The sequence below is a fragment of the Trematomus bernacchii genome, unplaced genomic scaffold (assembly GCF_902827165.1).
Source record: "Trematomus bernacchii unplaced genomic scaffold, fTreBer1.1, whole genome shotgun sequence".
NCBI lineage: Eukaryota > Metazoa > Chordata > Actinopteri > Perciformes > Nototheniidae > Trematomus > Trematomus bernacchii.
Window position 1 is genome coordinate 291,851 of NW_022987857.1, and position 27,032 is coordinate 318,882.

Below are 27,032 nucleotides of genomic sequence, written 5' to 3' on the forward strand. Positions count from 1 at the left end.
AACAGTTACTCTCACTCACACTCTGCACTTAATAAGTATGAAATAGTTAGTTTTACATTCATGTTATAAAGAGTACATTGGTTTTCTAAAAATGTTTATGGAAATCACAGGTGATTTGGTGGGAGTGTAACTGTCTTCACTTTCTGTTGTTCATTTGTTCCACGTTGTATTTTTGGTTCCTACCTTTTATGTGCAACATTAATAGAGGAGGAACTAATCTGCGGTGTTTTGTGTTACACCTGTTTGTTTAATCAACGTACTTGGTAGTTGCAACGGCAGAGCAGCGCTGGACGTTAAAGGAAAACTAAAGAAACCAAGGGAAAAATGCAGATAAAGTGATCAGCCCCTCTAGGTGACTAGCAGCCTACGAGGTACGTTTTCGTGCTGGTTGTTTGTGTAATTGTGTGCGGTTGAGCTGCAGGTTTGTGTGTGTATGTATGTATGCTATGCTCTAGCTTGTGCTACATGCTATTGTTAGCTTGTGCTACTTGCTGTGTGGGATGTGTGCCGTTTATTGTTTAATTGGCGGCATTAACAGTGATGACATATATTACATATTTATTTGTTGTTTACCTTTTTCTGTCTTACAACCCAGTTCTTACGGGTTGGAATAGGTCCCACCAAATAAACCCCGTATCTTAAAGGGGACCTATCATGCAAAATGCACTTTTGTACGTCTTTTCTACATGAATATGTGTCCCCGGTGTTCCAGGGAACTCACCAAGTGTCAGAAAACACAACCCTCTCTATTTTCCTCCATACCCAAATCTCTAAAAAAGGGGCTGCAACGGATCTGATACAAACTGATCCAGATTTGAACACTGTCCTGACGTCAGGACGGAGGAGCTGACCTATCAGGGGAATGAGAGGTTGCCGTGGCATGGTAACAGCATGGTAACAGCATGGTAACACGACGCTCGTAACTCGCCCCCCTCCTTTGCAGGGGGGCGTGGTCAACATGCAAAGACAGGGTGGAGGAGAGCAAAATAGAGCGAAATGAGGCATGGCTAAAATGCATGATCTGTTTGGTATTTTGAAAAAGAAAACGTATAAATATACCTTATATAGGTATGGCCCTACAATATATTATTCAAATATAGCATGATAGGTCCACTTTAACCAAGACCTCAGCCTTGTGTCATTTACTGGTCCATTTTCATTCTGATTCATGATCCCTTTTGCATACGCACACATATACTGAACACACACTCTTACACACCATTATCTGTCTTTGTTCTGCTTTGTTTATGTTTTATTCTAATTTGCATCGCTGTTTAAATCATGTCATGATCATATAGTTTGCCATCCATGTTTTGAAGTCTCATTATTTTCTGACTTTCTATCTGTTAATAGACTTATGTGATTTATTTGATCTCCGTTATGTTTGTGTGTTTTCTATTGTCCAAATGAACAACTCTTCATCTACAAATTGAGGATTACAGTATATCTGGTTCAAACAGAAGAACAATCATTTGTGGTTTGTATATTCTTCACAATGGTTTGACATTATTTGCAAATGTTTCCAGGTGAAGCGTTGAAGTGTTAATGTGCAGGCACCTCCAAGACGTGTCCAGGTCCTGTGGAGACTTGTTTGAATCAAGTGTGTGGCAGCATCGCTCTTAACCCTGGAGCCCGTAAGTAAAGGCTTCATTGACGCTGGATGGATTCAATTCCTCAACAAGTCCTAAACTTGCAGCCTGGCAGCACAGATCAGAAGAATCAACAACGCAGTGGGACAATACAAGGTTAGATATCTTTGAGTTCTCTTTTCAAACGTGCATTTATTGAAATGCTTCAACTTAAAAGTAGCTTTTCATTTGTCACACTTTTCACCTTTGCTTTTTTCCATACACAGAGTTGTGTACAGACTGGTGAAAACATGAAGACTGTGGTTCTCGCTCTCATGGTGTTGGTGGTGGTCAGCCAGGGTGAGTTCAGTGTTCAGGAAACACACAAAACCTGCAGTATATTCAATTCAAAGTGCTTTGTTGACATGAAAGAAGTGTCAAGTAATAACGGGTTGAAAAGGGAAAAAAAATAGTGTGTACAGTTTACTTTTCTCTGTGTATTTGTGTGTGTTTGTGTCGGTCTATTTCAACAAAATTGAAATCGAAACCAGTAATGGTTCATGTGTTTAAAACTGATTTTACAGCATTTCACAAAACACTACAGCATTTCAGAAAATCACGGAAAGGGTATTCCTTTAGGGAGAACACTTCTTGTTTGTGATTGATCAGAGCCAGCCGGAGAAGCACTGCTGTGATTGGTTGTTTTGCTGCCAGTCAAGAAATTACGCTTTGTGATTGGTCAGCACCGGACTGCGCCACGTATTTCCTGTTTGACGTTGTTGTGAGTTTGGACGGAGCGGCTACACTGCAAAAAAGGAATTTTAAGAAAGTAAAAAAAACTTGTTTCTGGAAACAATTCTTATTTCGTCTAAAAAGTCAAATAATCTTGTTGAGAATGTTTTGCTTAAAGTGGACCTATCATTCTATATTTGAATAATATAGTGTAGGACCATACCTATATAAGGCATATTTATACTTTTTTTTTTCTTCAAAATACCAAACAGATCATGCATTTTAACCATGCCTCATTTCGCTCAATTTGACATTTTTTAGCTCTGTTTTAGCAAGGGCAGATTCAGTGAGAACAGCACCACCTACAGGCCTGGCATATGTACTACAGCGTCTCCAGCGCTTTCGAACGGCAATGGCCGTGGCTGTCTCCTCCTGATTGGTGGAGTTGGCCCAATAGCCGTAGCGCCACCGTCCTGACGTCAGGACAGTGTTCAAATCTGGATCAGTTTTTATCAGATCCGTTGCAGCCCCTTTTTTAGAGATTTGGGTATGGAGGAAAATAGAGAGGGTTGTGTTTTCTGACACTTGGTGAGTTCCCTGGAACACCGGGGACACATATTCATGTAGAAAAGACGTACACAAGTGCATTTTGCATGATTGGTCCCCTTTAAGAAAAGTATTCTTACTTTGAGAAAATATATCTTACTTTTTCTTATTAAAAAATGCTATCTTATATTGAGCTACAATTAACCAGTAACAAGTTAAAGTATTGGTTTGCATACATTCCCGGCATGCCGGAAAAAAAAGTAAGATATATTTTCTCACAGTAAGAATATTTTTCTTAAGCAAAACATTCTTAACAAGATTATTTGACATTTTAGACGAAAAATAAGAATTGTTTCCCAGAAATAAGTATTTTTTACTTTCTTAAAATTCCTTTTTTGCAGTGCATGGAACAGATTTATTTTTCTTATTTTAAGAAATACACCATCAAACAACTTCTCAATTTAAGAATCTGTTGAAATGACACCAATTTTACATTTCATATATTGAATTGAATTGATTTATTTAAAACAAGGGACAGTGTACATTAAGTACTCGAATGAGCCAAAAGGCTAGTTTAGTGATAGGCATCCTACAAGCAAGAATTAAAATACCATGACATTGTTATACCAACAAAAAAAAGTACATATTTACAATAGACGACATCACTGAATACAGGTAAGAGCAAGTCATGATAATAAAGAAAACATTCACAATATGCACTCACACACACACACACACACACACACACACACACACACACACACACACACACACACACACACACACACACACACACACACACACACACACACACACACACACACACACACACACACACACACACACACACACACACACTGTTGATGATCAATGAGCCACTTGTTCACACTGTGCTTGAATGAGTAGTAGGATGAGGACTCTCTTATAGATGGTGGTAGTGAATTCCTAACGTGCGTGGAATGAAAAGACAGCCTGCCTGAATGCACTCTTCCTAAATGGGATGGTGCCGACCCCCCTAGCCGCACCTCTAGCCCTGGTTGAGGTGAGCTTTAGGCTGATGCAGCCAGCCAGTGGAGGAGGAGCCAACCCACGAGTGATCTTATAAACTAAGCAGACGTTTTTGTAAACTATGAGATTTCCCCAGCTGAACAGATTATACTTTTTAACAATGATGATACCGGAATGGCTTTTTGTCTCGTGTTCTGAGTGCTTGTTTATAAAGTGATTCCAGTGGCCTTAGAGCTGCAGAGTGTGCATCAGAGCAGCTTATCAGACAGTAGTTGATGTGGGAGAGGACCATTGAGTGAAGGTATAGCTCTGCTGCTGCAGTCGATAGGAAGTTTCTAATGTATCTAAAATTTGACAGATTGAACTTCACTTTATTGCAGACCTTTTTGATGTGGGTTTTGAAACTGAGGTTTGTGTCAATGTGTACTCCTAAGTACTTATACTCCGAGACAACCTGAAGTCTCCTTCCAGAAAAAAAAACATCCTGTTCTGTAACAATGCTGTGGCGCTTGGAGAAGAACATACACACTGTCTTTGAAATATTTGGTTGCAAACAGTTGTTGTTAAGCCAGGAGGTAATATTCACCAAGACATCAGTGACCTTGGTAGCAACCTCTTCTGCGGTTTTGCCATGAGTAAAAACAACTGTATCATCAGTATCATCATATGTTTTTGGAAAGGCTGTTTTTGCAGTGCACAGGTTAGCTTAGCCTGATCGATCCGATCTCCATTCAGAAAACACGCATTTTAAAAGGTGCTTCGCCTGCCGTCTTGTCAAAGCATGAATTCATGGTTTTTACTAACCGGTATCAGTATGTTGTTACCTCGGCATCATTTTGAAACGTGTATTACAATTAAATCACCGTAAAATATGTTCATTTTGTTGTAGTTGGTATCTACCATAGCATTTGCATGGATATAAGCCCCGCCCCCTCTCCAGCGCTTCCTGTTTGAATGACAGGAGTAAACACAGCTGACAGCCACGGTGAAACTCGAGAGATTAGAGCGATGCGAATATTCGGGGCTTATCTCCATGTGAATACTATACAGCACTGGATAAGTTTAATGCAGCATCTACCTACATGCCTACCTACATCTGGCATCTACCTACATCTGGCAACCATAAATCGACTCCCCCCCCCCCTCTACTGTTGGATATACCTAACGGTTGCCCTGCATCCTGCCTCGCCGAAAGCGCTTTAGAAGACGGGGAAAGCGTGGTGGTGCACTGGTCCATCTGAAGGCATACCTGACGGCTTCTTCTGGGACTTATCCACGCCTCGGATGTCATGGCCCTCCCGCTGCACGCCATGTGAGGGTTCGGTGGATTCGCCCTGTCTTTCCGGAGCTGCGGCCTCTGCTGGGCCCGCTGGCAGCTCCTCCTGCCCGACTGACTGCTCCCGGCCCGCGCGGCATTCAACACGCACATCTTCGTCAGCTGAGACACACTACACCTTCGGCAAGCCCGGAGCGAAAACTTTGCATGGCTTTGCTAAATGCTAGGTCGATAGCAAACAAGACTTTCCTGCTAAACGACTTCTTCACCTCTCGTGAACTGGATTTTATGTTCCTGACGGAGACCTGGGTCCACGCTGGCGAGTATACACCGTTCTCTGAACTTCTTCCTCCTGACTGTACATTCTTCAGCTCCCCCCGTGCCACTGGCCATGGTGGGGGCATAGCATCAGTGTTTAGAGCTAGCCTCCAATGCCGATTGCTTCACCCTGTATCTAGCTATGCCAGCTTTGAGTTGCAGCTTTTTGAACTGAACCCGGCCTCACCTATACTCTGCGCAGTCGTGTATCGTCCGCCAAAGTGTAATAAGGATTTCATAAATGACTTTTCTGACTTTCTGTCCGGGATCATGGTGAAATATGATCGTGTTTTGATCTCCGGAGACTTCAATGTCCATGTGTGTTGCGAGTCCAAACCTCTGGTTAGGGACTTTTTAAATCTCCTTGATTCTTTTGGTCTCGTTCAGTCCGTGGCCCAACACACGAAAAAGGACACACTTTGGACTTAGTATTATCGTTTGGACCGTCTGTGTCTGTGGATGAAATCTGTGCAGCAACGCGTATCTCAGACCATTTACCGGTTCTGTTTACAACCTCCATCCCTTCCACAGGAGTCGAATCACGTGCCCCTGCGTGTCGTCTGCGTTCGATTAACCCCTTGACTGCCTCACAGTTCTCTGATGTTTTTAATGCTTCTCCGATCTGTAAATTAGATGTGAACTGTGTTTTTAATGCTGATGAGCTTATCTCCATCTTTGACTCGACATGTACCCTAACACTGGATTCTGTTGCTCCTTTTACGCTTAGACGCACCAAAGTTCTCTCAGAGCCGTGGCTCAATGACTGTACTCGTGATCTTAGACGCGCTTGCAGGCGTGCAGAGAGAAAATGGAAAAAGGATAAACTCCATGTCTCCCTAGAAATCCTTGGTGCTTGCCTTTCTGACTACCAGACGGCAGTCAAAGCAGCCAAAACAGAGCACATTTCTCTGTTCATCTCCAAAAACAGCCATAAACCTCAAGTTCTTTTTAATGTCCTCAACTCGATCATTAATCCCTGTGATGTTTCTTCTATTGTGCAATCGACTACTCTCTGTGATAAGTTTCTTACATTTTTTATTGAAAAGGTATCTGCTCTTAGGCTAGCCCACACTAGTGCTACCCCAGATCCTGCTCCTTTTCTGTGCCCTGCTGTCCTCGACCACTTTGAGCCTGTATCCCTCTCTTCTCTCTCGGATGTAGTCAAGCACCTGCGGCCGACAAACTGCACCTCAGACAGCATTCCCTCTCGCCTTCTCAGAGACGTTTTAGAATCAGTTGGAGCAAGTATTTTATTACTTTTAAACACCTCTCTTAGCTCAGGATGTGTCCCAGCTGCCTTCAAACATGCCGTGGTTAAGCCACTCCTTAAAAAGAAAAATCCCGACCCTTCCATTCTCGCAAATTTTAGGCCCATCTCCCAGCTACCTTTTTTATCGAAGGCCCTGGAGCGAGTAGTCTACGTCCAGCTGCAGTCTTTTTTAACCATCCATGGAATCCATGAAAAGTTTCAGTCTGGCTTCAAACCCCTGCACAGCACTGAAACAGCTCTTTTAAGAGTTTTTAATTATCTGCTCCTAGCCGCCGACTCAGGTAGCCCAGCTGTCTTGGTGCTGTTAGACCTGACAGCTGCCTTTGACACTGTGGACCATAGCATCCTGTTGTCACGGCTTGAACAGTCCGCTGGCATCACAGGTTCTGCCCTTGCATGGTTCAGGTCCTACCTGACAGACCGTAGCTTCTCAGTGCAGCTAGGTGCCTTCTCCTCTGCTAAAGCCCCTCTTACCTGTGGGGTTCCCCAAGGCTCTATCCTGGGCCCCATCCTCTTTCTACTGTACATACTGCCCCTAGGTTCAATTCTCACCAAACACAATATCCCCTTCCATTGTTACGCCAATGATGTACAGATCTATCTGCCTCTCAATCAAAATGTCAACTCACTACAGCAGCTGATGGACTGCTTAGCAGAGATAAAATCCTGGCTGAGCCAAAACTTCCTCACCCTCAATAGCCGCGTTTACACCGGAGTACTTTTCACCGTACTTTTCGCGTTTAGTTCCGTTAGTACCCCTTATGTCGCATTCACACCAAAAAGAGCACTTAATCTCGGGAACTTTTACCCCATTTTTAGTGCCTGCTGAGAGATGGTACTTTCCTGGGGGAAAAAAGTGCCCCAGTTCTGATTGGCTGGGCGAATTGCAAACCACGCCCCGTACGACTCTGAAATGTTTTGTAGAGCTGCCATTTTATTATCCTCGCATTAGCATTATTAGCATTAGCATTATTAGCATTAGCATTAGCCCAGCGCACAAACGCAGAGAGACTAACTTATGGCAACACAAAATAAAACATGAGAGCGGTGGAGATGAGGAGGTGTCGGCGTTCTGGCGATTTACTCGGAAGGCTTCAGTAGAAGCTGCTGGCAGCAGTCCCCAACTCCGGGGGCTTCCGGCCGGGGACTTCAGGTGGCAGTATACGCCGTGAAGTTGTTTGCGGCCTGCCAGTAAACCCAAAGCAGAAGAAGATGAAGTGACATCAGCGGCTCATTTGCGTAATCTTCCCTCGGAATTTATTCCGGTGTGAATGCGATCTGTACTAAATGCCCTGGGGTAATTAGTGCCGGGGCACTGAGTGCCGGCACTAAATACGGCAAAGGACTTGGTGTGAACGCGCCTATTGAGAGCAAGACCGAGGTTATCTTTTTTGGACCCCAACCTCCAGCCTCTCCGGTTGATATTCTGGGCTCCCTCAATAAAAACATCCTCCCCTCTGTCATGAACCTTGGAGTGACCTTCACTAGCACATTTCAATTTGATAAGCAGGTCAGCAGCGTAGTCAAGACCTGCTTTTTTAAAATACGACTATTGGCTAAAACCAAGTCGTATTTATCTTTGAAAGACCTAGAAAGGGTTATTAACGCCTTTGTTACCTCGAGACTGGATTACTGCAACGCCCTGACCAGCCTGCCTCGCCTGTTTCCTGACCCTGCCTGTACCCGGACTATTCTGCCTTGCCTGCTCCCTGACCCGGTCTGTACCTGCGACTCCCGTCTTGCTTTCTCCTGGAACCCTCGCCTGTCCCCGACCAGCCCTTTGCCTACTATGTGCCATTTCGTCTCCTACCAGCCTATTGCCTTAAATAAAGCTGGTTACCGACTATCCCTGGTTTCCCGTGTGTTGCATTTTGGTTCTCAGCTCGTTTGTGACAGCTGTGGTCCTGTGTCCTGGATCCTCTATCCTGAGTTCTGGACTAAGTCGTGGACTTCGAGTCGTGGCTGGGCCAGTCTCTGCGGTCCTGCCTGGCTCTCGTCATGCTGCTTCCCTGATGGCTCCCACAGGATTGTTCTTGACATCCTCGTGGATTCATCTTCTTATTATAGACACATGCATTTCCAAACATGTGGTCTATCTATGTTGTAAATGCATTACAGATGGAGCATCTTATTTCAGACTCCAGCTTACTGCTTCCTGCCTACTACCTGCCAGTTACCTGCCTAAGACCTGCCAAAGACCAGTATCTGGGAATGTTAAGCCCTCCCACTATTTTCCAAGAGGGCGTTGCCAGATTTTCAATTTCAAGAGAGTTAGATGCTTGTGAATTGTCAACGCGGGGGGTTTGTCGGCCGTAAGCGAACCGGGCCGTTGGCGTCAGGCCGTTCTGTGAATCTCCAGAACTCACAGCTGGCCAGGGATAAGTCCCGACTCTCCCGACGGCCAATCCGTGCCTCCCCTGACTGCATGTTTCTGACACACACCGCTGCAAACTCTCTGCACGGAGGAGCCGCGGAGGAAGAGACACACGTTCACTAAGCCGAAAAAACTATATCCGGTCACAGTGATCTGCTATTTTAAAGTAAATTCAACACATATCGACCCTAAATATAGCATATATATATATACTCTGTGCCACTACAGTTGATCTGTGTGTCTACAAATAAAGCTTTTCATTTGCTAGATGCTGATGTAGCTATTTGGATTACTTTTGAAGATGCAGTTGGGAATATTTCCTCAACCCTGCTTTGTTATTTTCAGAAAAGTGAAACTTAAATAGGCCTATAAAATGATTGAATTCAAAAGAGTCTTGAAAAAGCATGGTGATGGCAATAAATGCATTAATGAATCCCCAAAATCTACAGAATACATTTAATTTAAGGGGAGCAGTTACTGAGAAGTATATAATGAGAACTGCTACCAATGGTGGCCTATTTAGTTTATTAAGAAATACATATTTTTAGCTTATTTCAGACTCCAGCTTACATACATTTCCCGCCTAAGGATAATATTCCCACAGTGCAGCATAATGTACAGCAGGGCTATTCAATTGGCGGCCCGCGGGCCAAATCCGGCCCCGGGGTGATATTTACTGGCCCTTTGAGTATAATGTTAAAAAGTAATTTTTTTTTTTTAAGATTTATTTTTATTTATTTTTTTGTGCCATAGTGCCTTTATTCCAGAGAGGGTGTTACATTGAGAGATAGAGGGGTAGACAATGCCTGAAAACTTCGACGGGCTCGGGTTTCGAACCCACCTACTATACTGTAGTGACAACTCCTGTCATTGATTGCATCTCTGCGTGAATGATTAGATCATTTCACCTAAATGAAATCAAATGAAACATGTAGGCCTACTGAGTTCTGAACTTGCCATTTAGATCTATAAAGGCCTTGGGGCTATGTTGTTTGATTGAATTAAACACAATATATGCACTCCACTATGCTGTTGTAGTATTTACTGTATCTGAAGCTCTTAAATATGATTGCTCATATTTCAAACCATCATCAACCATCATCATCAAGATCATTTTCATCAACCGGCCCCCATTCCAAACCAATTGAATAGCCCTGATGTACAGTATCACACTGTATTACAAATTCAAAGTAAATGACTGTGGGTAATACAGCAATTTACTGCCTAGATTACAGATTTTATTTACAGTGTATGTTGCATGTTTTAAATGTATTGTATTTACTTGTTTAAAATGAAATGTGTTTTAGATTGACTTTTAAAATCTAACTAACTACAGATGAAAAATAGCCTCTTGGCTAACTCTAAGTAAACTATCAGTTTACTCCACTCAAATGGCGCAAAACTCGCGTTCCATGGACAGACGTGTAAAACACTCAAATTACAATAGATCGAGCTCTAGACTAATTTATAAAATGTGTAAAAATGTTGTTAACACTCTGGGTGTGTGAGAAAAGTGAACTGAGTCAGCCTGCCAACAAGCAGTGTGCTGTCATTTGAAACATGTTCCCCCACTTTTCAACACACTTTTACCCACGTTTTGAGCACTCTTTCCTGGGTCAATGTGTTCTCTTTCCCCCCCTGGGTGTGTGTGTGTGAGACAAGTGAACTGAGTCAGCCTGCCAACAAGCAGCAGTCTGCTGTCATTTGAAACATGTTCCCCCACTCTTTAACAAACTTTTACCCACGTTTTGAGCACTCTTTCCTGGGTCAATGTGTTATCTTTTCCCCCCTGGGTGTGTGTATGTCTGCCTTTGAGTGTGATAAGCTGCTTAAAGCAGTGATTCTGCTGTTTTTAGTTTATTGTACATTTAATAAATTAAATATGATTAATATGTACATTGTTGTGTCTATACTGACAGGTTTATGTCCATATCTCTGTCTGTTTGTTGACTCCAATGTACACAGTCTAAAAATGACAATTATGACTGAATTAAAACAGTTTGACCACTTTTAACACTCATGTAGTCATGTTTGCGGCGCTGCTCACCGGGTAACACTTAAAATACACTCTCCTCTTGAATTAAAACAGTTCCCCCGACTTTAAACACTAATGTACCCATATTTTGAGTGATTTGGAAAACTCGGTTAGCGAAGTTTATTTTTGTCAAATAGAGATGCACTGTTTTCATGTCCCATGTACATATCTGTACATATGGCCTCACGCACTACTAACGGCGAGAAGAAAGGGTAGACATATCTGTACTTAGTGCCAAGTAGCTAAGCAGGTATTCACTCAGAGGGGGGTAGGTACTAAATGCCACTCATTTACATGTAGGCAAACAAAGTCAAAAATCAACATACAGTAGGGGGGTGGGGGATGGTGAACGGTATGGTCAATGTTTGTAAACACAATCCCCAGGATGTGTCCTTATCAAACCAAAATAGAAAATGCAGATATTACACTCAGACATCTGAAAAGTCCTTATAAAATGATAGAATTTAAAAGAGTCTTGAAAAAGCATGGTGATGGCAATAAATGCATTAACCTGTTACGCACGGCCCCCCCGGTACCGGGCGGATAAACGCGTCATTTGCAGGAAACAACGTCTAAGGAATCTTAATATTTGATAAACTATGAATGTTTTATATCCATGTAACGGGAAGAAACTCAGCTAACTGATCTTTTTAATTTTTTTTTCCAAAAAAAACCCACAATGCTAACACTCAGCCTCTGAATTAGCCACGAACGAAAAAATGTAACCTAAAACGGCACTTAAACTCACAATAACTCCCTTATTACTTATCCTAGATGCACAGCCAACCACTCGTTTTTGGTCTCCTGGAGACACAGAGTCTGTGTAAAAAACCTCAACACTCAGTGATAAACATTTGCGACGCTATAAACGAAAGCATACATCATAACATGTGGAGCTAGGTAGCTAGAAACGCTAACATGGCTTACCTTGGTCAAAACTGGTCTTCAATGGCATTAAAACGATAAAACAACGATGCTGCAGTTAATCCATAGGTTCATCCAATGTATCTGTGTCCTCTTTGAAATGATTTCTGATAATCCATAAGCAATACAACTGCTTTTTCGTTTCCAAATGCCAGAGCTAGAGATCGCTTCACTCTGCTGCACATTTACATGCACACAGCCCCCACCATTTCTCTTCACAACGTGTGTGTGGGTGGAACGGTCAGAAAGAGGTGTCAACCATCCAAATCGACCAAGGGGGGCCAGAGATATGGAAAAAAAAACATTTTCACCCAAATCACCTCAGAGGTGGGGTGGTTTTGGCTAAACCTCTCTAAAAAGGTCAAATGTCACTTGTTTTGCATCAATCTTGATACAGGGTACTTATTATATGTTGTACTTTGGATTCCTAAAGCTTTTAGTCTACTAACCCATCATCCAAGGGTAGTTTTCACTATATGTAAAAAATAATCTTTGGACGGACACAATAATTTACAGTTTTTTACTATGTAAAATCTGAATTTTCTTTAAAATAAAAAACATTTATATTGATTCTGACACTTCTACATCCAACTCACAGATGTAACCTTGCTTTGATAAAAGAAATTATTCATATAACCCTTTTAGAAGTTAAGTTGTAGTCATTTGTTTCGGGCATGTCATTTTCGAGCCTGAAACATGAAAAACAGGCTTGGTGCTTAACAGGTTAATGAATCCCCAAAATCTACAGAATACATTTAATTTAAGGGGAGCAGTTACTGAGAAGTATATAATGAGAACTGCTACCAATGGTGGCCTATTTAGTTTATTAAGAAATACATATTTTTAGCTTATTTCAGACTCCAGCTTACATACATTTCCCGCCTAAGGATAATATTCCCACAGTGCAGCATAATGTACAGTATCACACTGTATTACAAATTAAAAGTAAATGACTGTGGGTAATACGGCAATTTATTGCCTAGATTACAGATTTTGTTTACAGTGTATGTTGCATGTTTTAAATATATTGTATTTACTTGTTTAAAATGAAATGTGTTTTAGATTCACTTTTAAAATCTAACTAACTACAGATGAAAAATAGCCTCTTGGCTAACTCTAAGAAGAAAGGGTAGACATATCTGTACTTAGTGCCAAGTAGCTAAGCAGGTATTCACTCAGAGGGGGGTAGGTACTAAATGCCACCCATTTACATGTAGGCAAACAAAGTAAAAAATCAACATACAGTAGGGGGGTGGGGGATGGTGAACGGTATGTGGGACACTGAAAAGTCTATGTTAAAAAGCCTCAGTCACCTTAATTCATGTAATAAAAACATCTCAGGTCAGTAACACTGAAAGCTAAATGTGCAATACCATGTTCAGCTATGTTACTATTTATAATGTTATTGTTGTAACAACAGAAGATGTTTTTCTTTATATTGAAGTTAAATGCATCAATCTGGTGCACTTTGAGGTCAAAATTAAGAGATTTATGGATACCGCTGGAAAAAGCTGCATATGCCGAGCCTGTACGTAGCGCTGTAACTTCCTCCACAAAAGCAGCCTTCTGTTTATTCAACGTGGTGGGGGCCGAGGGAACCGGGCAGAGTTTTTCGCCGGTCAACGTGTGTTAAAGTTTAAATCTTCCTTATTGAGCTTTAAAACAAATGAATAACGACTATATATAATAATAAAATAAACACCGGCTGTTGTTATGCCTGCTGTAACGTTAAATTACTCCGTTCTCCGCTTGTAATTATGCCGTTACAAGCTTCATAGTTGTATTTATCATCTAAATTTGCCTTAACAAGTATAATATTCTGAAAGCCAGACTTTGTTTATTTGAAATCAGATGAAAACAAACTGTAACGGACCCTGCCGTGTTATCTATGATTACTATATGCCTTACTGTACATTCATAATTTCAGCCGGAGGGAGGAGGAAATAAAAGTTTAATATTCTGAAAGCCAAGACTTTGTTTATATATTATACGTGGGTAGCTATGACGTCAGAAGGAGTTACCGTAAATGAGAGCTGCCGTAAAAGTGTTTCTAAGATTTCTAAACGAACTATTACAGCTGTTATAAAGCATTAAATAAAAAGTCATGAAAGAGATAAGGAGGAGAAAAGGTTTAAGGAAGTAAGCAATGAATACAGAATGTCGAAATCTTCTGTTTCACGCAATGTCGAACATTGAAGACAGAGGACGGCGGTCCCCCAATCTACACAGCGGGAGAAAGAAGATCATAAAGCAGATCGGAGGAGACATCACGATCTTTCCCACATTAGTGCAATTCACCTATACTTAACCCCAAATAAAAGAACCCAATAAAAACAGTTGTTAAATAATAGTGAAGTCACGTTGTAATAATAACATCTCTCGGTTTGAGTGTTCTTTTTCTGCTTTGCCTAAAGCCACTGTGTCAAGTGTCTAGTGACTATTTCTCTCAGCGGATGCATGTCAATTTAAATCAATACAACTATTTTTTAAATCAATAAAAACATTTTCTAAATCCATAAAAGCATTTCAATTAAGATTGGGAGTCATGTCGTACTTTGTTGAGAATGTGGCCATGTAATAAGCGGGATAATTTGCAACAACTTGGTCATTGTGGGGAAAAATAACACCCAGGGATCCTGATCGTTTCAATGAAGTTGAATACAGAATATTCATATTTGTCAGTGATTTCATGTCAATTCGGCAAACATAAACATAAATGATCGTGGTGAAGATGATGATTAAATTAGGATTAAAAATCGAGAGCCGGCTGCATTTCCTCTCGTTCGTTTTATTCGACTAAACAACATTATTTTGTTAAATAACAACATGGTGATGTTTTGTAAATGATTACATGTCTTATTTAGCACAGACTATGATCCTATCCGTGACATGGATCTTATCAAAGATCCGCTATACATTAGTACCAGACATACTGTACATCCAGCTTACTGTATCGAAGTTGATTTCACATGAGCTCCAGTGTGGAACCCCACTGCACCCCCTGGTGGATCAATGATCCATTGCAGCTGGCTTCACAATAATTACATTTATTAATCACGGGGGCGGTATCAAGTCAGACTGGGGGCCGGCTCTTCATCACGACCCTCGCGTTTCAAACTGTCAGAAATAAGATGCTCCATCTGTATCTTTTCGATTTACACATGGCATCTATTGCACATCTGTCCATCCTGGGAGAGGGATCCCTCCTCTGTTGCTCTCCCTGAGGTTTCTCACATGTTCCCCTTTAAACTGTGGGTTTTCTCTGGAAGTGTTTCCTTGTACGATGTGAGGGTCTAAGGACAGAGGGTCTAAGGACAGAGGGTCTAAGGACAGAGGGTGTTGTTTTCTCATACTGATATTCTGAACAAACTGTGCTGTTGTATTTGCTGTAAAGTGTCTTTACTGTAGGGTATTTTTGTACAGCACTTTGGCTCGACCAAAAATCGTTTAAAAATGTGCTATATAAAATTTGATTTGATTTGATGACTTATTTCTAAGGCACATGTTTTAGCCTAAAATAATTTGATTCATGTGGATAAGACAACAACGTGATACCAGATATCTGAAGGGGCTGGTGAAGCCGTAAGTAGAGTACTGACCCACCTGTGGAGTCTAAACCCTGGTGATGATGAAATGAGGAAGATGCTGAAGCTCTGTGTGTGGTGAGGAGTGGTCTTCTGATGAGCTCAAAGTGGGAATCAGGTATGTTGACTAAACATAAATAGGGTGTTTTAAACAGGCTACATGGACAGACAGCAACTACATTACTGGCTGATTGAGATCATGGCAACATCTTGTTGGTTTAACTGAATGAGTGAATGCCCATAATCAGTTGGTTTAGGACATGAGAGAGAGAGAGAGAGAGAGAGAGAGAGAGAGAGAGAGAGATATATGAATAAGTAACTCTCTGATAGAGATATTGTCTTGATGTCCTCCCAATAGGAACAAATGTCTCCTATGAAGATGTGTTAAAGCACCTGAACCTGACCAAAACCAAGGAGCTGTACTCAATGATCCGACCTGTCAAAGACTACAGGGAACCAACACGGGTCTATCTCGAAATGTTACTTCTGGCAGTTCTAGATGTGGTAAGTATAACTTTGATTTTAGATAAAACAGTTTATCAGACAGTCAGACAGACAGTCAGACAAACAGTCAGACAAACAGTCAGACAAACAGTCAGACAGACAGACAGACAGTCAGACAGACAGTCAGACAGACAGACAGACAGACAGACAGACAGTCAGACAAACAGTCAGACAGACAGTCAGACAGACAGACAGTCAGACAGACAGACAGACAGACAGACAGACAGTCAGACAAACAGTCAGACAGACAGTCAGACAGACAGTCAGACAAACAGTCAGACAGACAGTCAGACAGACAGTCAGACAAACAGTCAGACAGACAGTCAGACAGACAGACAAACAGTCAGACAGACAGTCAGACAGACAGTCAGACAAACAGTCAGACAGACAGTCAGACAGACAGTCAGACAGACAGTCGAAGGCCTTGGCAGACAGGTGGGACTTGAGGGCCCTTTTGAAGGCGTGAAGCGTGGGGATGTTGTGGATCTCTGCAGGGACAGCGTCATAGTACGGTTTGTACCAGATCAGTACTTGTACATAGTATCTCTAGGAAACAGCCAGATACTAGCACTATTGAAGGAAGCATATAGAAGTCAGAATAGTGCGACAAAGTGTCCACAAAAAGGATGTCACCCCAAAAATAATACCTTTAATCAATTTCTCCTCCAATGCTACCTTGAATTTTTGAAGAAACATTGTTGGGGCTTTGCTTAGTGTGATCCCGCACGAAGGAGCTTTCACTTCTTTTCCACTTGCTGAAGGTAGTCAGCATGCTAACTTCAAAGTACAATGTTTTATGACAGTTTTGCATATAGAAGGTCCGCTACCTTAATGTGGTAAAGATGTTCACACCATTTCTTCGGTTACAGAGGGAGATGGACCAGACTTTCGTTTCTTTCATTCAGATTTATATGGTGAGTTTGTTTTGAGAACCAATTTGTGATTTTCCTTTACTGTTTATTATACTGTAGGTAGAAAGGAGTTGCTGCAGATTGCATCTTAAAGTCTTTATTTATCTTGTTTTCTTCCCTTCTTCCTTGTTTTCCTGTGTAGAAATGGGAACATCCGCATATTTGTTGGGACCCAGATCAATTTGATGGCCTTTATAAGATGAGAGTTCCTGCTGATTTGTTGTGGAAGCCAGATGTAACGATTGAAGAGATGTAAGTTGGAATGTTTGTGCATACTCACAAATCCACACACTCACAACAGTAACTGGTGACGGAGCGTGTTATTATTAAGAAGGACATTATAATAAATCATATGGATGTAAAAAGATGATGCAACAAGGTTTAAACATATTGTTTTTTTACAATGATATTTGTACACCAGCCTGTCGTCCTACAAAAACGACCATATAGGCCGATTGTTCATGCCCTTATTACGACCCAGAGACATGTTTTAAAGTGTATGTTGAAACAACATACACCCGTTCATTGCAAACGCTCCGGAGGGACGTTTATTCACAAATAACCCTCTCTGGAAAATCCTAAATTGTGGAATAGTTTGGCCATTAAAATGCTTTTTGATTCGATTTCTGGCGAGAAGTATATTGTACTCTTAGAATCCACGTCCAGTCGATGTGTAGGATCTATAGTTTGATAGATATTACGAAGATGATTTGAGGTCTCGCCAGGAGAACGTGTATATGCGGTAGCTTCCATGTAAAGTTAGCGTGGGTGAAAACAGTTTTTCCGGTCTCTAAGTTTTCATAATAAAACCGGATGTATTCCCCTCACTGTCAAATGATTACACAGTGATATCTGCATTACACATCCACTAAAACACATCAGTTTATCCTTGTTAATTACACAATATTGATTGGTTTAAATTGTGTACAATGCTTTTGTGTTTTTAACCTTCGATTCAGAGAAACAAAGTTTAGACACTACAGTTTCCGAAGACACTACACTATCCAGAATCCCCATCGTTTATCGTTTGGGACTACAACATCCGCCTTGCTTTACAAACCCCGTGATTAGTCATCAAGCCCTGTGATTGGATGTTGGAGTGGCAGTGCGACAAGGTTACACTGAGCGTCAAACAGCTCTTTGAAATGGAATGGAACCACGGCAGACTTTCCAAAACTGGAATTGGACGGGTCCAGCCCCCCCCTCCCCCCCCCACAACTACACATGGGCACGTCTCTTTATAAGACGTTTTCGTATTTCCCATAATTAGAAGTTGCCCGTATTAAACTGTGTACACCCTGAAGGTTTAGGGGATACGAAACACAGTGGTGTTATCACATTGAAAACATATAATTAATAAATGGGTGAATTAATATACCCACATGACAGCTAAGGTCAGAAGAGCTTTATTTAACAGCTGGTCTTATGTCTGTGACCCCTCCTGTTGTTCATTGATAAGCCTGAAACATGCACTTGTCAAGGTTCAGAGGCACATTTTGCAAATATGGCTGTAGCCATCGATCATCTTAAGATAAGATAAGATAAGATATACTTTATTGATCCCAAGTTGGGAAATGTTTTTGTTACAGCAGCATGTACTACTTTGTTCTACTCCACTACAATTCAGAGGTTAACCTGGTATTTTTACTCCACTACATTTATTTTAGTTACTTTGCAGATTCTGATTAATGATGTGGAATATAAACAACCCTTAAATCAGACTTTAGTTACACCTGAGTCAAATTCAGGGAAGGTGATTGTCAAGTGCCAAAATAAACTATGCAATATATTAGATGTGAAGTACTTTGTCAGACTTCATATTTATCTGTGGATACCCCCAACGTGTTTAAATAAAGCCTTATTAGTTTGTCTGTTTTGCACATCCTCCTGTTAATATCTTTGGACGTCCTGCACTAAACTGTTTTATTGTAGAGATCACTACAGTATCTTCTTGATATTTTCTATTCTATATTTCTATCATGCCTTCTACTTTCCCCCTATTTTGTATGTAGGCTACTCTTAATATTTAAATGTTTTCATCAAATATAACTTATTCAACAACTAAATTCAATAACGTGCTTTAACCACTAGGCGGTGCGGGTTAAAAAACCAGTGGTATAGTTAATAAAACATAATAATATCAAACATAATATGACTATTAACTTTATTGTGAAATTAAAACAGAACGGTAAAAGAAAATACAGTTTCAGTCTCTCGATTTGAAGCTTATGCATTGTACCATGAACCTGTATAGACCTGTAACAGTCAACTGCATGAGGAGTTGGAAAGGTAGTTCAGTAAATCAGTAATATCTTTAAAAACTACAAAAAAGTCCCTTTCTATCAGCTGTGCACCGTATGGGGTAAATACAGCCTATCTACCAATTGGATCAAATATAAAAGTCAGCCGAATTAGTGTTGATACTACAAGGAGACGTATTGTGTGAAAAATAAATCTAAGATGTTGTTTAATTGCTGATATATTTATGATCCACGTCACGTATTCAGTTTTGGCGGCAGTTCCTGTTTGTCTGGAAGTCTTCTGATCAGGGCTCAATACATTTAGAACTACGGCAGATGTGTCATATTTAATGCAGCCGAACCGTGTATTACAATGCCGTTATGTGATGACTTCCAAAGAGAAAAGCAAGCACACTCGGAATAAGGTATTATTTTATTTAAAAAAAAAGTTTTTACGATTTCATATCGCATAAACACCATATCCCAACATGCATTGCGGCTAAAACATCGATCAAAACCTCTGAAAAAAGAAAGGTGTCTCTCAGAATCGAAAGAGAAAAACCTATGGGAAAAACACAAAAGCATTGTACACAATTTAAACCAATTAATGTCGTATAATTAACAAGGATAAACTGATGTTTTTTAGTGGATGAGTACTGCAGATATCACTGTGAAATCATTTGATCATTGGTTTTATTATGAAAACGTCGAGACCGGAAATACTGTTTTCAACCCGTAACTTTACATGGAAGCTGCCTGGCGAACAAACAACATATTTGGTCGTAATAAGGGCCTGAACAATCGGCCCATTTGGTCGTATGAGTTGGAGGACTTGTTGTTGTACACCTATGTGTGGAGAGCAGCTGTGGTTAGAATGCAATAAACCATGAAGCAGATACCCCTGAACTGACTTGATCTCATTTAAGATACAGAGATGTGTGATATTGTTATACTGTGTGGATAGTATTTCTATATTTACAGTAATGAGGTTACATTTTAGGAAAATACAGACTTAAACAATAGTATCATAATTTAGATAAATGTTTCATTGTATTGAAGTATTACACATTGTGAAAATCAGTTTGAAGCATAAAGTGTTTGCTATCATTTGTACAAATGTATGTTTGTTGTCATACAGGTTAGAGAAGGACAACTCTGTTCCAAATCCCTTCATCACCATTCAGTGGAACGGTTACGTTACACAAACCAGGGAGCTTATGGTGGTCAGCTCGTGCAAGATGAACATTTACAAATTTCCTTTTGATACTCAGAGCTGCACATTGTCTCTCTCGTCTATGGCTTACCCAGGTGAGCTTTCAGAAGTTTCTAGACATTTATCTCAAATATGTATGTTGTGTGTTAGATTGCACGTTTGTGGTAATTATCTCTTTAAAGGCTAATTGTCCCATGAGCACACACCAGCACATGCGTGTATCCTGTGTTGACCTGATGAGACATCTCAAACTTGTATCTTCACTTTCACCTTAGTGGAGGAGTTGAGGTTTGAATTCTACAAAGACAGTGAAATGGTAACTGAAATGACTCGCCAAAGGATCCAGTCTGACTGGCAGTTCATGAACATGACAGTCCAGTACCGACCACAGCTTAGTCAAAAGCAAAGCGTCATTTATACTGTAAGTGTGTTTTACATTTTACTTTTATTTATTTCTGCAAACTTTTGCATGAAAATGTCTGCAGCTCCACTTGCTGGTTTTATTTAGCTTGTATTCTTAACAGCAGAATGAAAGAGAGCAAACCCATTGACATTGTTGTTCCTTGGAAACATTGTAATCGCACATTTTTGATGGTGGCCACTTAATCATCCTTAACCACTGTGACAACATATAAAATATAAATGAATTCTATAAACAGGAAACTTCATATTTCAGTGGAGCGATATCTTTCATATTGCATGCAAAATAACTTAAACCCATAATCAATAATGTTTTTGATCATTGCAGCATTAGTGAACACTGTTTTTCCATCTTGGATCACAGATCACGATGAAGAGGAATCAAGGCGTCTTCATCACCAACTTCTTAGTGCCCATCATGTTCTTATACTGTCTGGACTTGGCCTCCTTCCTGATGTCAGACAGCGGGGGCGAGAAGGTCAGCTTCAAGGTCACTGTGCTGCTCGCTGTCACTGTGATGCAGCTTCTTCTCAATGAGATGCTGCCTTCCTCTTCAGACGTGGTACCGCTTATAGGTAAAGCAGCTCAGACTCATTCTTTTATTGGACTTTCATTTAATTCAAGCAGGAACCACAATGGCTTGCCTTTCGTCCACTTTAATGACGTTGCCTTTTCTCTTCAGCGGTGTACTGCATTGGGATGTTTGGTTTGATGATGATCAACCTTCTGGAGACGATTTTGGTGATGTATCTGATTGAGAAAGACTCTGCATCTGACAAACAGGGCAACTATGATGGAGGTGAGACTGAACACATTCTTTAAACCTGTGGGTTTGAACTATTGGTATATTGTATTCACTCATATTTTATACACACAGAAACATCTACAATTAATAATACATTCTTTTGAACATGCTGCTGTCCGGTGTCAACCATTTATTTTTAGATGTGAAGAAATGGACTCAATGTGTTCGGTGGTGTAAGGTGTCTGATGACCCGCCATCTGAGCTGCTGTCTATGGCCAAAGAGGTGAGAGTTGGGTACTCTGTAAAGGGAATGTTTTTTAAAGACAAAGCAAACTGAAATGAGGGAAGTATAAAAGCTCACAGTAACATTTTAAGATTACTCAAAGTTTCAGAGATGTTGTTCTGGAAAGAGATACAGTTGATTTATTTGAGATGAAACATTAATTCTTTAAGCACTATGGACATTGTAAGTGAATATGTGTGTCTGATGAACTAACACTTTATTCTCACCACAATGGACACAAATAGGAATAGTACATGTGAAACGGTTTTCAATTTGATATGGTCTATAAACTTGTTAATGATCACTCCACTAAAAACCTCTGCAGGAACAAAGAGGCGAACTGATGGAGGAGTCCAAATCCTTGGAGAAGCTCCTAGATGCGCTGAGTGAGGCGGTGAAGGCACTCTCTCTGCTCCTCAGCAGGAAGGAAGAGAGGAAGCGCAGGAAGGAAGAGAGGAAGCCCGGCTACTGGACCAGGGTGGCTAGAAAATTGGACATCATTTTCTTTTTTGTCTATGTCACAGTGTCCGCTGTGTTTTTGGTTGTCATCTTTTCAAAATGGACCAAAGAAGACGAGTAGTGGTAACTAACTAGGGGTAAATGAGTGGCGGTCCATTTTAAGAACTTGTTTTTCTTACCCCCCATAAAAGTCTGTTTTAACTCATCCAACTTGTATCTCAGCAAGTTTGTAGCTATAGAGGAAATTAGCAAAGTAGATTAGGTACGTCACTTATTCAAAAGCCATCCAATGTTAAATAGGCGTATGCCGACCCATATCCCCAGGTAAACCGTCTTCAACACCGCAATGATATTAAACTGCAAGCCCGGGGGGGGGGGAGGGGTGTCTAAAGTCAAAGACCCCAACACCAAATTATACACCTTTTTTTTTGAGACCTTCAGACTTGGCTAAAATGGTCAAAATGAGTTTTGTAGTGTTTATAAAGCTGTTAGAGGATATCATGAAGCCTTGTTCCGATAACAAGTTTAAGAACTCCTGATTGTTTTATAGAGGCCGTAGAGTTCACAATGACTTGTTCTCTATATGGACCCTTAGGGAGAAATCATTAAACATCATTTATTTCTAAAGAATTACAGCAAGTCCTGCTACGCACATAACGGGTGCATTATGAATGTTAGAGGTCCCCTATCATCCTCCTCTTCATCAATATATCACAGGTCTCAGATATATCCAGAGCCTGTCTCTGATTGGCTGAAACACCAAACAGATCATTGCAGCATTACCCATAATCCCCTCTGTTTCAGCCCTGTTTCCAAAGTGCTGATTCTCTGTCTGTTACTTTAGATGAAAATAAGGAGCCCCTCCCCACGCCCCTCTGAGAGAGATTTGCTTACCCTAACCCTAACCCTAACGATCATCTAAACTTTATATTGATCATAGCAACACATTTTGACAAACTTTAAAACCTGTCTCAAGACTGACTTGATTAGAACATTGCTTCAATGAACATGTTCATTAACGCCAGTCCCCCATCAGTAGTTTAGGTTGGTTGGTCAGAACCAAAGTTTTAAACAAAACTCATTGTTATTTTTAAGAGGGGGTCGAGGGTTGAACTGACTTGTTAGGAATCAATACATGAACCCCCAGGGGGAAATCATTCATCATAATGCATTTCTGATTAATGAGAGCAAGTTATGCTATGCTCAATAAAGAGTATGCAACCATATATTACTATTATAAATGTTAACTTAAAATGGGCAGACACTATGCATTGTAATTAATCTACTACATTGTGCTGTGTCACGTTACACATTTTAATCTGCCTTTAATGTTGATGTTCACTCATAACACTGCATGGATCACTTGAACAGCCATGGTGTAACCCTGAACATTAAGAGGTTTTCCAATTCTGCAAGTGAGTGTTTCTTGTCTGTAGATCTGGTGAGAACTGTGTGCGCTCCCTCTACCTGTGCTTTCCTTTTCCTGTCAACTATGCGCCCTTATATGCAACCTTATGCATCTAATCACCAACCCTAAAGGTAGGGACACACCAAGCTGACACCAAAGAACTCACACAGACGGACCCGACTCTTGTGTCGCCTCCCGTCTCCTGTGGCCATGTGTCGCACTGGAACACACCGCAAAGACTTCAGCCGACGGCCAAGAAGCACGTACGAACTGCGCATGCGTGAGTGGCAATAACTCTCCTTACCAGCAGGTGGCGGTAGTGTGTATTCGTCATTCAAAAGAGGCAACAACCGGAAGACAGACTGCGTGATACACCGAGAGAAGAAGAACAGACTGCGTGATATAAACAAACAACAAATAGCGTGTGCGTTCCATTTTCACTCTACAGCCAGAAGCTCATGGGGCTTTCCCCAACCTGTGTCGACAGTTGGAGTTAAATGAAATCTCAGATTTGCCTTCTTAACCTCTTAAGCCCTGAGGTTGTTTTTCAGGTCTCAGGCTCGAAAATGCCATTCCCAGAACAAATGACAATATCTTCCCTTCTAAAAGGGTTAAATTAATAATCTTTTTTCTCAAAGTAATGATAAACCTGTGAGTTGGATGTAGAAAAGTCAGAATCAATATAGATGTTTTTTATTTTAAAGAAAATTCAGATTTTACATCGTAAAAAACTGTAAATTATAGTGTACGTCCAAAAATTATTTTTTACTTATAGTGAAAACTACCCTTGGATGATGGGTTAGTAGACTAAAAGCTTTAGGAATCCAAAGTACAACATATAATAAGTACCCTGTATCAAGATTGATGCAAAACAAGTTAAATTTGACCTTTTTAGAGAGATTTAGCAAAAAGAAACCACTTCTGGGGTCATTTGGGTGGATTTTCCATATCTCTGGCCCCCCTTGCTCAATTTGGATGAATGAAATCTCTTTATAACCGCTAGAGCCAATGGAATCGAGGGAAAGTTCTATACACACCAAAACGTTAACAAATAGAGTGGCGAAGTCCCGCCCATCTACTTCCGCCCCATGGGACCTTATTTCGGAAAAATAATGTATTGAAGTCAATGGAGAGAGAAAACGTATCTTTCGATCCCGTTTGAATTGTGCCATGAATTACACATATGATGTTTGTGAATCTTAAAAAATAATTTCCATGTCAAAAAAGTCACAGTTTGTTGTAAAACTGTTGAAATATAAGACTATGAAAAATACGCAACTCGAAAGACTACAAATCCCAGAGTCGCGTAAGTGATGTCACAATTGTTTTCCTCCACTGAGAGATAGCTAAGATCAGCGCCATATAGATATAATCTATCTATATGGCGCTGGCTAAGATAAGATAACTTTAACAAGATGCCTGTGTGCTTAGTACCAGGTTGTTCATACCAGCAATGGGTCTTGCTCGTTCTTTCGCTTCCCGTCTGATGAAAGGACCAGGAGTGTGTGGATCAAGCTAGCTAGTAGCTAGCACGTTAGTTAGCATTACAGCCTTGTCATTTTTATTAGCCTTAACATGAAGTAACATTAAGTAACCCAAAATGTTAAACTGTAAGAGTAGTAGTCATATTTCGTGAACCCTTTGAAGAGTACTGTCACCGGTGTGATCATTCTATAATACACCATTTAAGCCTGGGGGAGAAATGCTAACGCTAACGCTAGCATCGGCGATCTTCTCTACTTCATGCTATCTGCACAAATGGTTGACATTAAACATTAAAACGACCAGGCAGTTCAGAGAGAATCAAAGGAAGGCAGGCAGGCAGCTTTGCATGACATTCTTCAGGACGTGTTTCATTGTGGTGATAGTGAGGGTAGTCAATCGTTTTGTTGACAAGACAGTAGTGACGGCCATCTTGGTGACGTGTGTTGTTCTGCGAGACCAGAGATGTAGTTCATTGAGCATTTCACACAAACAAATGTGTTGACTTGCAAAATTATCTTTTAAATTGACAAACATCATATGTGTAATTTGTGGCACAATTCAAACGGGATCGAAAGATAATGTTTCTCTCTCCATTGACTTCAATACATAATTGTTCCGAAATAAGGTCCCATGGAGGTCCACCGGAAGGGGAGGGACTTCGCCTCTCGATGGAATCGAGGGAAAGTTATAAACACACCAAAACGTTAACAAATAAGGAGTGAGAGTGACGCGTGACCAAAACCGGAAGCTGCATACACTCTGGTGGCTACCATTAGCAGCTAACTTTTCCGCTCCGATTTTTACATAAAAATGGAATTATGGATTATAAATAATTTTTTCAAAGGCACAGGTACATTATCAACCTATGGATCAACAGTTATAGCATTTTTTTTTTTCGTTTTAATGCCATTGAACACGTCTTTTGACCTAATTGACAGCTACGATGAGACGATCTCCCGTAAAAGCTCCGTAAAGGTACGTGTTGTGATGTCTGTGTTTGCTTCCCCTGTCGCAAGTTCGGATCGCTCAGTGATGATACTATACCTAAATAATCTGTGGAGTCTCAGCTTTAATCGGCTATATTGTATGTGCAGCTACGATAAGTAATAAGGGTATCTTTATCTTGAATTGTGTGCCAAAGTCAGTTTGCATTTTTTCGCTCAGGGGTCATTTAGACGCTTCTTATGAGACTTGTGTTTTGTTTTGGTAAAAATGGTTCATATCTTCAGTTAGCTGAGATTCTTCCCGTTAATCTGGTGCTACACATTAATAGTTTCATAAATGTTAAGAAGCCCTGAGACATTGTCTCGAAAGAAAAACGGTGGGAGGGGTCCAATGGGGGGACCGTCGTCCTTAAGAGGTTAATAGTTTGTTTGGGTCCCTCACTTCCGTTTAGCTTCTCATGCACCGATTCGCTAAGCTGAACAGCCAATCAGAGTGATTTCTTTTGCCGACAGCCTGTGGCCAATCGGCCAAAAAGGTGTCGACACGGCCGAAAAGTCACAACGGTGCGGGACACACCAATCTGAGTAGGGCGACAGGACGCTCATCGTCGGCCTGACATCCATCGACGGCCAAAACCGGCTTGGTGTGTCCGGGGCTTTAGTGTCTAGTGTTGGGGAAATATTTTCCAAGGCCCATAACTGTGACCCAGTTTATCAGTTCATGCTGTCCTGACTGAGCTCAGGCACCTGCTGTGCTCTCAGTGCTCTGTCTCTCTGTTCCTGCC

The 27,032-nt window shown here is 40.9% G+C and overlaps 1 protein-coding gene across 2 annotated transcripts; it reads left to right on the forward strand.

Annotated features, from left to right (window-relative positions):
- The first annotated feature begins 1,655 nt into the window (after window positions 1-1,655).
- LOC117469114 (5-hydroxytryptamine receptor 3A-like) lies at window positions 1,656-23,822 on the forward strand. 2 transcript variants are annotated; one of them, XM_034113491.1, is made up of 11 exons: window positions 1,656-1,745; window positions 1,856-1,928; window positions 15,994-16,139; window positions 17,009-17,053; window positions 17,193-17,302; window positions 20,429-20,598; window positions 20,779-20,924; window positions 21,288-21,498; window positions 21,606-21,722; window positions 21,869-21,951; window positions 22,277-23,822. In XM_034113491.1, the coding sequence occupies exons 2-11, from the start codon at window positions 1,880-1,882 to the stop codon at window positions 22,529-22,531; spliced, it is 1,332 nt and encodes a 443-aa protein (XP_033969382.1). In that variant the 5' UTR covers window positions 1,656-1,745; window positions 1,856-1,879; the 3' UTR covers window positions 22,532-23,822. The 2 variants fall into 2 exon arrangements, with proteins under 2 accessions (XP_033969382.1, XP_033969384.1); XM_034113493.1 differs by having other exon boundaries at window positions 21,606-21,692; window positions 21,923-21,951.
- The last annotated feature ends 3,210 nt before the right edge of the window (window positions 23,823-27,032 follow it).

Coding starts and splice junctions, on each gene's coding strand:
- LOC117469114 (XM_034113491.1), top strand. CDS start 1,880: ATGAAGACTGTGGTTCTCGCTCTCATGGTGTTGGTGGTGGTCAGCCAG. Junction 17,303..20,428: donor GATGTAACGATTGAAGAGAT/GTAAGTTGGAAT, acceptor GTTGTCATACAG/GTTAGAGAAGGACAACTCTG. Junction 21,952..22,276: donor TGCTGTCTATGGCCAAAGAG/GTGAGAGTTGGG, acceptor AAACCTCTGCAG/GAACAAAGAGGCGAACTGAT.